Raw genomic sequence first — 14,194 nt, 5'->3', positions numbered from 1 at the left:
CTCCTGTCTTCTACTGCCTCCAGGAGTTGGGTCAAATTCATGTTGGTAGCTTCGATGACACTCTCCAACCATATCATCCTCTGTCATCCCCTTCTCCTCTTCTCTTCACACTTTCCTAACATCTGTAACCAGTATTACGTAACAAAAACTGCAATCCTATCCACACCTGCTTGGGAAAAGGTTCCCACTGAAGTTCAATAGAAGTTGTTATTTCCATCTAAACATGCATAGGATGAAATGGCAAGTTACCTCCTCTCATGTAGCCAGAGATATCTGCCAAAACTCGTCCCTCTTATATTTAGGCTGTAGTGTTTTGTAACTTCATCTCTGCTTCTTTATTTGACCCCTTACATAAATTTGGTGTACAGTGTTTTTTGGGGCCAAATATCTTTTGAGCATCATGGTGATTCACATACTGGGGATGTGTGTATCTATCTGTCCATATGTCTCCAAGGTGTATCTCCCTGTTCTTTCAAAACACAATATTCAATGATATGCAAAATTCAGGCTATTTCACCCAGATGAAAGTAAAAACTACACCATGTCATATGTTTTTAATCAGAATACTTTTTAAAAAATGCATATACTCTTCATATTGACAAGTAATTTATGCTTGAGTATCTTTAACCAAATTCAAAATACTTAATAGGGAAATTACCCTTATGGAAAAATATGTTAATGTCCTTACATGTTAAGAATGCAGGCTGATGCAAATATACTTCATACCCTGTTTTTATAATTTGGAACTATTCCCCTTTGATAGCTTTCTTCCACCTCCACTACTATCAATTAAAAAAATCATCATGGTTATTTCATAATTTTTATTGAGTGCAATTTTCTTTTTAGTACAATATTTTCTGAAAGTTACTATTACAAACTCTGACAATTTTGACACAATCAACAAGTTCGAAAGGGAAAGGGGGAGGAGGGCATGTACAAGAGGGTGCAATCCTTTACAGACATCTCATCGGCTATGTACACGGCAGGGCCTCCCTGGGCTGGGACAGCGCATGCGATGGCAGTTGCCTCCTGTTGCCTCTGCTCATCAAGACACAGCATGTCCTGGATGACACAAGAGCCTGACATCATCCCCAGGAGATCACAACTCATCTGCAGGGCACGGCTACCTTGCCAGTGGAAAAGGAGGAGGGGGTTGCAGTGGTAAGAGTGATGGTCAGGATCAGTCTTGTTCCATGTCCTTCTGGATAGTGACACAATAGTGTCCCTGAATGAGAAAACACACACACACAAACACACAAGCAGAAAGTACATTAAGTTTGTTTTTTTAAATGGTACATATTTAATAGCCTGAAAGTGAATGGCTTTGTTAACCCTAAAAGTGCATAAGCCTCAAAGAGTTGTGGGGAATGGAAGCCTACACTCATGCCCCACTGCCATGTTTCCACCCCACAAGGAGTCATGCAGGCTTCAAGTGTTCAGTGTGAAGGCTGCCAGTCATAGTAAAGTTGGAAGCACACCTGGCACCTATAGAAAGCTTCATGCTGAATACACAAAGGTTGACATGACTTCCAGGCAGTTTGAGGACATGGGGATTACGGTGCACCTCCATTCCCACATCACCACATGCTCTTTGATATTGTGTGCTTTTCAGCTTAAGTCTTTAACAATACTTCCATATCATTGCTATTACACACCCTTTTTAGAAGAAGGGGAATGAGTTGAGTTGCTCTGGGTGAGGCAGCAACTTTTTCATTGATTGACCCCTTCAGTTAACAGGGATGTCCTTAGAGTTGAAGTGGAGTGCTCCAAGTTCAGAGTGTGACAGCATTTCTGAAGCTTATCAAGCTCCTGCTGGCAAGAGGTGTGGTAGGAAGGAAGGAGGGGCGTTTCCTGCTCTTTCTCCAGGTGAGTGTACACATGGTTTTCCTGCTTCCCCAGCACAGTTTCTTCCCGCTGGAACCATTAGATCTCTTGCTCTAAGACTGGTGCTCTGTTTACACTCTTCGAAATGAACATTACCACCCACAACAGCACAGACCAAAACACTGTAGACTTTAAAACATTGCAATTTTGGAAATACTAATTATTCTTTTTTTAAAAAATGGATTTGTAAAAACAGAAGATGGCATGCATCATTTTAGAAGAGGCACAGCCCCTTTTCTCACATCTAGGAAGAAATGCCTCTCCCAATGGCCAGACTACATGCAGTTCTCTGTAAGGATCTTGTTTACTTAAAAATAAATGTAAGTTGAATGGAATATTTTCACTGTTCCTTTTTGTCATGTGGTAGGGAGTGGCTTTCCCATCACAGTCATGGCAGAAGAGGAAAAGATTGAATTTCTTTTCTCCATATATTGCAATTCTAGCGTGGAATTAACTACCCCCTCTTGGCTGATTTTTGAAGAAACAGAAAATTTATAGAGCTCCATGCTACATATTTAATGCAATGTGTAGTTTACCCCTAAGGCGATGTCTACTGCTACATATACATATGTATCCAAAAGAGAAAGTATTTATTTTCCAGAACAATGACTTTATTCATATGCAAATGCATGCAGATTGAATTGATTAATGAATCAATTAAACATAGATGATAAATCAACTGAGATTTCCTTGTTTAGGTGGCAGGTCTAGTTCTAGAAATGGCTATTAGCACAACAAGATGTTCTTTATGTAGACTCAGTTTTTATACATTCTGAAGAGACCGTCACAGTTTCAGGAGCTCATGGTTTTCTCAATGTAACTTACTGTAGAACTACAGCTACTTATTGGAATATTTTTTTTCCAGTATCACTAACCTCTATGCAAATACCTGTGAGTATTCTAATAGTTTAATCAGACATAATCTCCAATTCCTGCAATGGTTTGATTCTTTAGGAAGCTCTCTAGCAAGAGCTTTGATCTGGATGCACCACCATTAATTTATATGCATATCAGTGGAACAATGTGTGCATGCACGCACATGTTTTAATTCTTCAAATTTTAATGACCTCCTATTCTGTATCTTGTCATCTATGCTTGAGATGGAAATTCTTCCTACCACTCACCTTAAAAGTTATTTCTACTCAATTAAACACCATGCTGAAAAATTTTCAAGCCACACAAAATTCCACCCCTCCAGGCAAGAGTAAGACAAGAGCACTATTTTATCTTCCTCAAGGTCTTTGTAACTTGTGCAAACTGTTTCTATGCAAAACCAGCTTCTTTTCCTTTTAAGAAGCAAAGCACCCAAACAGAGCAACAGCAGATTGGTTAAAAAGATCTGAAAAGCTCCTCTAGTGCTTCTGATTATTAAAATTCCATGCAACAAATTAGCCGCAGTATTTTGTGCAACTGTCATGGAAATGTTATTTGCTTAATTTGTGGAGTTTTGTTTACTTCACACCCATTCTCATCTGTTTCTGAGAGTGGTACATAATACTTCATCCTTTTGAAAGGTAAGGAGAATAATTTTGTGGTTCCTTGGCAAGAAGTGAGGATTCACATCCCTAATTTATACATACCTCCTCTATTTTTGTCTAGTTTTTTTTTCCATTTTGAATGGACAACTTGAACATTAATTCTTATGAGGGGCCAGTAGAGATTCAAAATAATTCGTAATCCAAATGCCCTGAAAACATTTGTCAAATCTCACTTTGAAACAGTTTCTAACCTGTCATCCTGACACCTCTTTCATTAGCTTGACATCATGCTACTATCTTAGCTGGTACACTGAGAACTGGCACCAAGCCCTAATTTCCCACATAGGAAAAATGAGCATTCCTTGACAGTGGCTCTCTGCATTAATCTAACCCTTTCCCTAGTCTCTGCTTTATTATCCATTATACCTGAATGAAGCAATGATGCTCCGTTAGTCATCTTCACCTGCTCTATATGACTTCTCCATGATTGTGCTATTAGAGTAATTTGTAAAGGCTACATAATATTGCAGTAGCAACATACCTGTCCCTTGGCTATATTGATTTTTTTAAAAATACTTCATTCCTGGGGAATGTGGAAAGGCAGATACAGTACTTTTTGTCACAATTTCTTTGTCCTTTCCCCTTTCTCCTTGGAAATGCTATATTTTTGCTTGGCTGCCCCTCCTCTGGTCTTACACTAGACTGAGGTAATTACCCCTGGCCTCCACTCTGTAGTAGAGATTAGCTCCAGCTCTTGGATATGTTTGCTGAAATCTATGCCCCTAGGCAGTTGAGTTAATAACAGGAGAATTGACACCTCTATTGCCCTAATGCCAGCATGAACCATAACTTTAATAAAACAGGGCTTGCTTAATGTTGCAGCTGTAATAACCCCTATCCAAAGGTTGCCTCCTTCTTCTTTGAAATTCTCCCACAAATGGCTCAAACTGCCTGCATTCTACCAAAAGCTCTGCATAGCCTTCATTTCTACTTACCACTCAATTTCAAGCTCATGGTGAGGCTTAAGGGGAAAAATACTTCATGAAATGCAAACACCAAGTTCACATGGCTTGGAAACTCTTGAGGCATAGCCTTTGCTTTCTCATTATATAGGTATGGAAGAATGCCAAAAACACAATTCAAAAAAAGACATGTACGGCAAAATTATGGGCTGTGCAAAGACTAGTGAGAACAATCCTGCCCGATATATGACCCACCAACCTAAAGGCAGTGCCCCAGCCTTGTCTAGCATTTCACCAGAGCTTTTTATTTTATTTTTTATTTTATTTTTTGCTACTTGTATGATTATAGGGACAAAACAAGACATGGTCAGAGAGAACCTAATCTGTGGTTAAGGACAGACCATAAACTAGGGCAGAGAAGCTGTGTTTGGGTGAGCCAAAAGTGGTGCAGATGTGAGCTAAAGAATGTGTCTAAACTACATATAGCAGTTTGACACAACTTTAAATGCAACTGCTCCATATTATGGAATCCTTGGATTTGTACTTTGGTAAGGTATCATAATTCTCTGCCAGAGAACCCCTGAACAGAGAATTCTAAGTGCCTCAACAAACAACTGATCCCAGGATTTCATAGGATGCAACAATGGCAGTTAAAGCTGCATCAAACTGCTGTATCCATGTGGAGTAGATATATGCTAACTCATCTTTTGAGGTTAAATGTATATTCCATCCTTCTACAAACAGTGACTGAAACTAGTAAACACTCCTTGGCAGATCTGAAGTCACATGCATTGTCAATCATATTTTCCGAAGTGGAAATATTTATAATTTCTCCACTACTCAGAAGCCACATTACACAATGTTGCACTATTTTCTATTAGGTCTGTGACGACAAAATAAATTCTTCTTCTTCTTCTTCTTCTTCTTCTTCTTCTTCTTCTTCTTCTTCTTCTTCTTCTTCTTCTTCTTCTTCTACTACTACTACTACTACTACTACTACTACTACTACTACTACTACTACTACTACTACTACTACTACTACTACTGTTTAGGCTTCTATCTTGTCTAGAATTCCTACCATCTTTGCAGTGTTACATAACGCTTGCAGTTAAGGCGTCCCCTTCTGTCCCTCTAACTTTTAGGTAGCAGAAGGATGGTAAGACACAACTAAAATGCATAAAATTACCTGGAATGTTCACATTTAGTTCACTGTAGTCAGAATCCTGTTGGTACTAGTTGCATTATAAGGCACATGCCTAATTGCACACAAGGTGCATGCATCGTAATGCAACTGATGTCTTGTTAGTGATGATTTGCTGCAATGACTTGCATGATTTGAATTATGCATGCATTAACCACCATCATTTATTCAAAAATTGCTAATTCATCAATTCATATTTGTACAAATCAATGGATTTTTTTAGCATTTTTGATTTGTAGATTTGTTTGGCTATTTAGGCAGGCTTTCCCTCCTGCTGTATCTTAATATTTACATTTGTACATCTTGGAGTTTTGCATGTTTATTGTTTCTATTGTTTTTAAATTTTGTAATGCTACCCAAAGTAGACCATTGGTCTAGATGGGCGGGGTATAAACAAACAAACAAATAAACCAACTACAACAGAGCACAGAGTGCTGCCCTCTGAAAATGCTGGCCACAGAGACTGGTGAAACGTTAGGAAGAACAACCTTCAGAACATGGCCAAATAGCCCGAAAACCCACAACAACCATTAGATCCTGGCCGTGAAAGCCTTCGCGAATACAAAATAAATAGTTTGGCTATAAAATGGCCCCCAAGGAAATTAGAGACACCAAAAATACAAGCAAGCATCCACTGACCTTCCTCTACAATCCCTCCAAGTTTGGTGAAGGTTGGGTTTCAGATGTCTGAGTTATACACGCACAAAGAGGGCCCCCAGGAAAGTTCCCCCTAGACACCCAGAGACTCAAAAATAACAGAGAAACTTCCCATGCCTCTCCTTTACAGTCCCTCCAAATTTGGTGAAGACTGGTTTTCCCCAACCCAGCTGCTCAAACGGCACTTTCCTGGGTAACCCACTTTGCGTGTGTATAACTTGGATGTCTGGAAACCAATCTTCAGCAAACATGGACAGATTGTAGAGGAGAGTCAATACAAGTTACTTTGTGATTTTGGTGTCTCTGGGTGCCTGGGGGGAGACTTTCCTGAGTGAGCCCTCCTTGTGGGTATATAACCTAGAAGTTGGAAAACCAAACTTCACACAACTTGCAGGGCTTGTAGAGAAGAGTCAGAGGAAGCTTCTCTGCCAATTTGGTGTCTCTACATTTTGGGGGGCCATTCCATAGTGTTTTAGAGTAAAAAAATAAATTTGACAATTCAATTTGTCGATTTGTCAGAAAAAATTGTAAATTTGTAATTTGTGATTCATTGACCTTGATGAATCAAGAATCAAAATTAATCACAATTTTTCTGATTCATGCCTATTTCTAATTTCAGTCTTTATCTTATTCACACTACAACTGATGTGAATCAGGTTGCTACAATTCAGGTCTTCCAGATCAACTGAAAAATGGCACCTGAGGTTAGAAACTTCTACAAAGAGATATAGTACACCATATACTTTTACATAGCTATATAGTACACTGCCCTCCCCAATACTGGCTTTTCCATGTGGAGAGTGATGTGTCTAAAGAAGAAAAAGTCCTGTTTTTCAGTAGGCTCTATATGAAAGCAAGCACCATGATTTTCCAAGACTATTTCTCTGCAGATATAATGCTCTCTGCATGAAGAAAGTTCTGATGGAGAGGAAAGGGACTGGTGTCTTGATAGTATTTGTGTAGATAATGACTGACTAGGCCTCTAGTCTATCAGCATTCATGTTCCCATGCATAAAGATTTACAGTGATCAATGTCATAGGTGTCTCTGTCTACTTTTTTGTAGGAACAGATGCCATTTGAATGTCTGACCTGTATTTCATCAGCTACTAAAGGTAAAGGTAAAGGTTCCCCTTGATATTTTTAGTGCAGTTGTGTCCAACTCTAGGGGACAGGGCTCATCCCGCTTTTCAAGCCATAGAGCCAGCGCCTGTCCGAAGACAGTTTCCATTGTCATTTGGCCAGCGTGACTAGGGAACGCCATTTTTACCTTCCCACTGAGATGGTACCTATTTATCTACTCGCATTTAAATGCTTTCAAACTGCTAGGTTGGCGAGGAGGTGGGACAAAGTGATGGGAGCTCACTCTGTTGCATGGATTCGATCTTATGACTGCTGGTCTTCTGATCCTGCAGCACAGGCTTCTGCAGTTTAGCCCGCAGCGCCACCACGTCCCACCACAGCTACTAGCCCTACAGAAAGTCCATAACTCATTCACAGAGTGCATATACTGCACATAGAAGGTTTATCTTCCAAACTGAATCTGTGGTATCTACAGGGTGGAGAGGTCTCTAGTCTGAAGTTCTGGAGAGCTATCCTCATGTCTACAGCAGTGGCTGTACTCTTTGGAACAGTAGTCTAACGCAGTAAAATGCAGCTTTCTCAGAGAAGAATTAGAGTAAAAGTCAGGTAGCTGGCCTATGTAAAGGGACCACTGCAGTGAGGAAGGCTATCTCTTTAAGTTAGAAAGGAAATGGGAGGGGAAAGAAGTTCATTTTGTAATGTCATGTGAACAAATTAATATTTCTTTAGTTGGAAACTGAAACATGGCTGTTCATATTGTTTGGAATTTTTCAGTGCAACAAAGATAGGCATAAAAGGTTAGAAATTAGAGACAGGCATAAAAAGTGTGTGCTGTGAAAAAATGCATTACATCAGGGAAAACAGCATGCAGAAATATGTATGTTAGGCAAAGATGTATACAGTAATGTATTATGTCAGAAAAAAGGACACAAAACTATATACAAAAATTTGTTCAGACTGCTTAAGAATGGCCAATCCTGCAACACCAGATGAAACTAACGTAAGACTGCAAAAATGAGAAAGTCAAAAGAAACCAACATTTAAAGATTCATTCATCCCTAGAAATAACATCCATTTTTAGTGGAAGCTAGTAACTATTCATTCCTGAAAAGAGCAGTTCAGGGAATGGCAGGTACCCATGCTGTAACAGAGAAGTGCAGCCCAGCAGCAAAATCCCATTATTTAGCCACGTCAGGGGGGCAAGGAGGCTTTTAATATACAATTGCACCTTGGAAACGTAAAGCCACCACATTAAATAGCACAGCAATTGACCGCTGCGTCTCCTTGCCTAGCTCCTGATAAGTAGGGGCTGCCAACACAATTATACTGAGGCTTGTGTTCCACTATCCTAAGTTACTGAAGCTTTAAAATGTCCCTGCTGTGCTTGACATTTTGCTTCTGTTAAAATTCATCATCTTTTGGAATCAAATCATTTTTGCAAACCTAGGTAGTAATGAAACTTTTATTTAGTAATCTGAATTCACTAGAGGGAGGGTAAGAATAGATGGTGGAAACCAAACAGCATAATGCAGAACAAGAAATCAGCACTGGAAAAGGTTGGCTACTGTTCACAGATATAGATTATAGCCACGGATATCCATAAATATAGATTATAGCCACATATATCCATAAATATAGATTATAGCTACAGATATCCAATGGGACTGTATGTAAATATGTATGCACGGGACTGAAACCCAATGAACTATTAATTGTCTGTCTGTCACTAGGACAACTAGTGACAAAATAGGCAACTATGGCCCTCTATATTGGGGGGGAGGAGCTATAACTCCCAGCAGACCTAGTCAGCATAGTGAGTAGACACATATTAGGGGAGTTGCAATCCCAAAAATTTATTCATTCATTTATTTATTTATTTATTTATTTATTTATTTATTTATTTATTTATTTAACTTATATGCTGCCCACTCTACCCAAAGGTCTCTGGGCGGCTTACAACAATATATTGTGAAGGCTATAGTTGCCCACCTTTGTGTATACATATCTTGAGGTTTTCTCTGTGCAGTGACAAGCACTGACCGGTAGAATACTGTTACAAAGCCAAGGCCACATAGTATAAAGGGAAAGAACATGACCCCCTTCCCTCCCATGCATAATAGTATCCATATGCAGAACTGCCTCCCTAAAGTGACTTACATTCCCTAAAGTGACTTACATTCAGTTATTCATATATAGAAGGGATAGGCATTCCAGATGTTTTGGAACTATTATTCCATCAGCTAAAGCCATCATGGCAATGGCAAAGGGCTAGGGATGGAGAAGTGTAATGGTAGCTGAAGTGCAGTCCATGGACCACCACTCAGGATACCACGATGTCCCAAATCCCCACCCCACCCCCATGTCAAATACCTCCAGAAGGCTCATGAAAGGGGATGTGATCTGCCATTATTATCGAGCCCTCTCCCGAAGCCTGTTTTAGACCAAAAATGGCTCTTTCAAGAACCAGAAGTGACTGGCGGGTTCCAGAATGGCATGACAGTGCCATAGATGAATTTGTAGAGAAAATGGCTAGAGAGAGAGGTAAAGCCAAGGCTTACTCCTTGATCACTACAATGGATTGTTACCCATTACAAAATATGTCATGAGGACAAAAGAGCTTGGAGAGCAACATATGAAGTTTGGGCTTGGTTGTGCTGAATTTGGGACAAGGACTGGAGCATCCTGATGGGAAAAGATATGGTCATTTGAAGATGTAGGACTGGACAGTGGGTGAAAGTTTTGGAATGCAGAAGCACAGCTAGGTCTCATTAAGCTGGTAGGGAGTACTGAAAGTTACAGCACATAATGTCACCAAGAAACAGAGAAGAAAAGGAGAACAACAAGAGGTCACAAAGAGATCCTGCTAGGCTAAGAGGGAGGATTTTGGATACAGTAGTACAAAGACCATGGGTGGCTCGGGGGAGGGCACTTTCACTGAAGATGAGACAGCCAGTTTCATCTTACCCTTTGAGGATAAAGGGTAAGATGGAAAGGGGATTGTGGTTGGAGAACAGAGATATAAATTATTGCTTGTCTCATACTTACATGTGAGAAAAAAAGAACTGCTACAATCTTGTGTTCACTGGTAAAAATGAAATGTGTGTCTCTGTGTGTGTGCGTGTGTGCATACTTTGCTTCTCAAAGGCAAATCTGGCTGTGGAGGCCATGATTGGGAGTGTAATTCCCCACTGTGGCTCTCTGACAGGGACTGCACACGATCCATAGGGTCCCTTTCAGCTGTGCAGTTCTAAGATGTTGTTGTTGTTATTGAGGATGATTAAACTACAGAAACCTTGTTGGGGGAAAATAACTCTTTGTTGCACTGCCATGGGGAGGGGATTGGTGAGAAATCTCATAGAAAAGTAAGGGATTCAATGGATATTCTTTCCACCCCTACTGAAGAGAGAAGAAGTTGAAAGAATTTGTTTAGAGATTAGAGGACACAATGGCATATTTGAATGCAACAGGAATGGCTAGAAAAAGACTCTCTATAAGGTGGAGGGAAGGAAGGGTGGCACAGATGGCAAGCAGGAGTAGGGAGGGGGAGGATTAAGTGGACAAGATTGGGAGAGGGTGGGGGAAAGCAGGCATTTATGGAAAGTGACCTATCCCCTATGTTCTTTTACATGTGCTCATAAAACTAACAAATACATCTTTATGCATATTTGAGAAGAAACCCTTGAATTCACTAAAATATTCTTTGTTAACTACCAGTAGTGGAAGGAGTCAGACATAGTAATTTTACATTGAGCTGAGATCTGCAGCCTGAATAGCACTGGTCTTGGAGAGAGTGCAATATAGTTAATAGCGATAAAACCACATTACAGAGATGTATTTTAGATTAAATGGCCCAGCAAAAGTACAAAGTGTTGTTAACACATTGTGTAATATTTAAGCAACACAGCATCCTCAGAATCAAACCCAAGGTAGCAGAAGGAGATTTGCAGAATGGTGCACAGATGTTATGTCACCCAGTTCCAACGTAAAGTCAATGTGGCTTCTATGCTCCAGTAAATTACACTGAAAGGATGGAAATACAGGCAGCTCAGATCTGAGAACAGACTACAAATATGGGAGAATAGTAAAGAAGGATAGGTAAGCTGAAGGGCTATGGAGAGAAGGCAAGGGAAAAGCAGCTTTCTACTAACAGTGCACACAAGCACTCCCAGGCGAGTTGCCCTAACAATGCCGTCTCCCTGGGGAATCCCAGTTGTCAACAGACTGCAGTTTCATGCTTAACAGGGAGGAAAATTTGACAGCCACAATTAACTGAAAATGGGCTTTGGTTCTCTGAAGAGAAGCCATGACATAATTAGGAGTTAACATACACTATTAGCACTGCTCCCCTACCAGGTATGTATGAGACAAAGCTTGTTAATTTCCTGAAGCACTTGAAAGTGGGTGCAGAGCAATAGATATAAGGACACATACTGGACACAAAGGAAATTGTAGTATGGATCATAAGCCTGGATGGGGGTCCAGTCTCCTCTCCTGTTTTTGCTATGGCAGCAAACAAAATGTGAAGTTCTAGGAACAGCTGAGCATCTACTTGGTAGATGGGTTGCACAAGGAGGTATTCATCAAAACCTCTTTGTGCAAACTTGGACACTGTGCAGTTGCTTGCAAAATGGATCATTGTCTGAACCAGTTTTCTCAAAGGAGCAAATAGTATCCTGCCCAAAGAACTTAGGGTAGATGGCTGCATGATATTTTGAATCCTTCCTATGGAGTGGCTAGCACCACACAGGAAGGGTAGATGACTATAGTCAAGACATGATCCAAGTACACTAAATGAACTGGAAAGGGTGCATCTGAATTTTAGCGACAAGCCCTGACTCTACTCTCCACACAGAGATTGTGTCTTCTGCATTTGACCATACATGCACACAAGTTGCATGGGAGCAGACTTTGTGCAATCTAAGGCTGTACAAAATTCAGAGTTTACATAGATCTCTTCAGAGGACCTTGAAAGATTGCAAGGACCAGTTTCTAAAATAAAGCTATACAGCAAATAATATATGCAGAGGTTGGATGGCCACCTGTTAGTTGGCCATTTAGCGCAGGGGAGCAAATGGAGAAAAACTTATGGGGAAAATCAGCAGGCAGAAGTTCCATTATTTTCTGTGGCAAATCACAAATCCTTACATCTCATTAATAGGCATTTGCTGTGATAGTAATCTGTATAGGATTACTAAAGAAGGTAGCAATGAATGACAGATCCTTAAGGATTGGTATAGTAACCAGATTTTCTCCTTCACCTCTCAAACAATTTTCAATAAGTCAACAGCTACTCTAAATCTGATGAGTTCCTGGTACTTCAGATTTTTTAATATTTGGAGAGTCTGTGAGACATAACAGTAATCAACCATAGACATGATGAAAGGACTTGGGAAATTATTCTTGTTGCATTTTGTAAAAAATAATCATCTCAACACATTTAAGATTTCTAAGGTGGCACAAGCTTTTCAAGACATGTATGCACCTAGTTACTGAGCTCCCTTTGACCTAGCAGCACAGGGAGGCAATAAGGTGATTTTCAAGCGAAGTAACTTAGTTTGATTCCAATGTGTGTGATTGCTGGGATCAGCTATCCCTTCGCTTACGCTGCTTAACAGTCTTGACAGATGGGAAACTTCCTTACCACTTCCCTCCAGAGGGAAAGGTAGAGGAAGATTTTCATTTCTTTTTAATTGTCCATAATTCATCAGAAATACTTTTTTTAAAAAGAAAAAAGCTATTTCAAAGCATTTCTGATGTTCTGTGTCAATTAGCAACAATTAAAAAGAAGTGGAAAACTTCCTCTCCCTTCTCCTCTTCAGGAGAGCAGCAAGGAAGTTTCCCATTTCTCAAGATCATTAAACAACTTAGGCAAAATGCAGAGAAGGAAAAAGAGGGGGATTTGGAGGGGAGATAATGCTTGAGGTATGGTGTGGTCAATTTTTGCATGTGGATGCAAGGGTCATCCCAAATGACACACTGCAACTCAAAGCAACCCTGGATTAGCCTGATCTAGCCTAATCCAGGCTAGGATAATTGGGCCATCTAGTCACACCTTAATTCTCACAGAGTAAATCAGACTTGCTTCCCAGTAATTATCTGGATGTTGAGTCATGGCAACTGGACTTCTTCCTTATTAGATTGAAACGTTTCGCTAGTCATCCAAGGAGCTATGTAACCCCTATGATTGCTTGTGACTGAAGAAACTACTTGGATGAGTAGCGAAACATTTCAACCTTCAAAGGGAATTGTTTGTACAGTATTTTGAAAGTGAAAGTTCATTCTTATTGCTTTCCCTCTTTCAGCAAGGCTAGCAGCCATTCTGGGTGCGCTCCAATCAACACTATTTTGGAATTTTTGTTATATCCAACATGGCCATTCCTGTAGTTTTGTTTTTAAACATTCAAATATATACATAGGGTTGTGCTCTACATGATATAGAACACAGTCTGCATCTGGGCTTAGCAGGATGTCACAAAGAATTTCATCCACACTGCAGTCACACAAACAAAACAACCAGAAAAAATTCATGGTCAACAGATTGGTTGAAAGCTTTGTTCTGGAAAGGAAGGCTTCGTTTAGAAAGGAAGTTCTGGAAATTTGACTATGACAAAAGAGCCATGCCTTTTCAGTTCCATAACTGAGGCACTGTGAGTTACTCCCTTGGAAATCAGTTACTCATCACAACTGTGTACTATTTTTGTTTGGAGCCTACTTCAAAGTAAGGTATTTGTGGTAACAGAATGATTTCATCCCCCCGATCTACCACCTAATGAAATGTTTAATGCTGAGTACCGACATTTCCCCGAAAGGTATATAAGTTTGGGGTTGTCTTTATTTTGTTTTGTTTTTAAACAACTCCAATAGATTTCAAATGGATTCTTTCTCAAGGATTGTTAAACAACCTGTTTTAATGCTGCAAATAGTTTTGTAA

The 14,194-nt window shown here is 39.9% G+C and overlaps 1 protein-coding gene across 8 annotated transcripts in view; it reads right to left on the bottom strand.

Moving 5' to 3' along the window:
- Positions 1 to 806: 806 nt before the first annotated feature.
- The window catches only part of EPHB1 (EPH receptor B1), a 436,605-nt gene continuing 423,217 nt past the window's right edge, over positions 807 to 14,194 (bottom strand). For all 8 annotated transcript variants that reach the window (XM_078389291.1, XM_020786358.3, XM_078389288.1 and 5 more), the window contains one exon: positions 807 to 1,225. Coding sequence is in view for 3 of the 8 variants with exons in the window: in XM_078389288.1 (XP_078245414.1) it covers positions 898 to 1,225 (328 nt within the window). In the remaining 5 variants the exon portion in view is untranslated. The remainder of the gene's footprint in view (positions 1,226 to 14,194) is intronic.

The sequence above is a fragment of the Pogona vitticeps genome, chromosome 3, assembly GCF_051106095.1.
Source record: "Pogona vitticeps strain Pit_001003342236 chromosome 3, PviZW2.1, whole genome shotgun sequence".
Lineage (NCBI taxonomy): Eukaryota > Metazoa > Chordata > Lepidosauria > Squamata > Agamidae > Pogona > Pogona vitticeps.
Note: the sequence above shows the minus strand (reverse complement) of the source record. Positions and strands in the feature narration are given on the sequence as shown.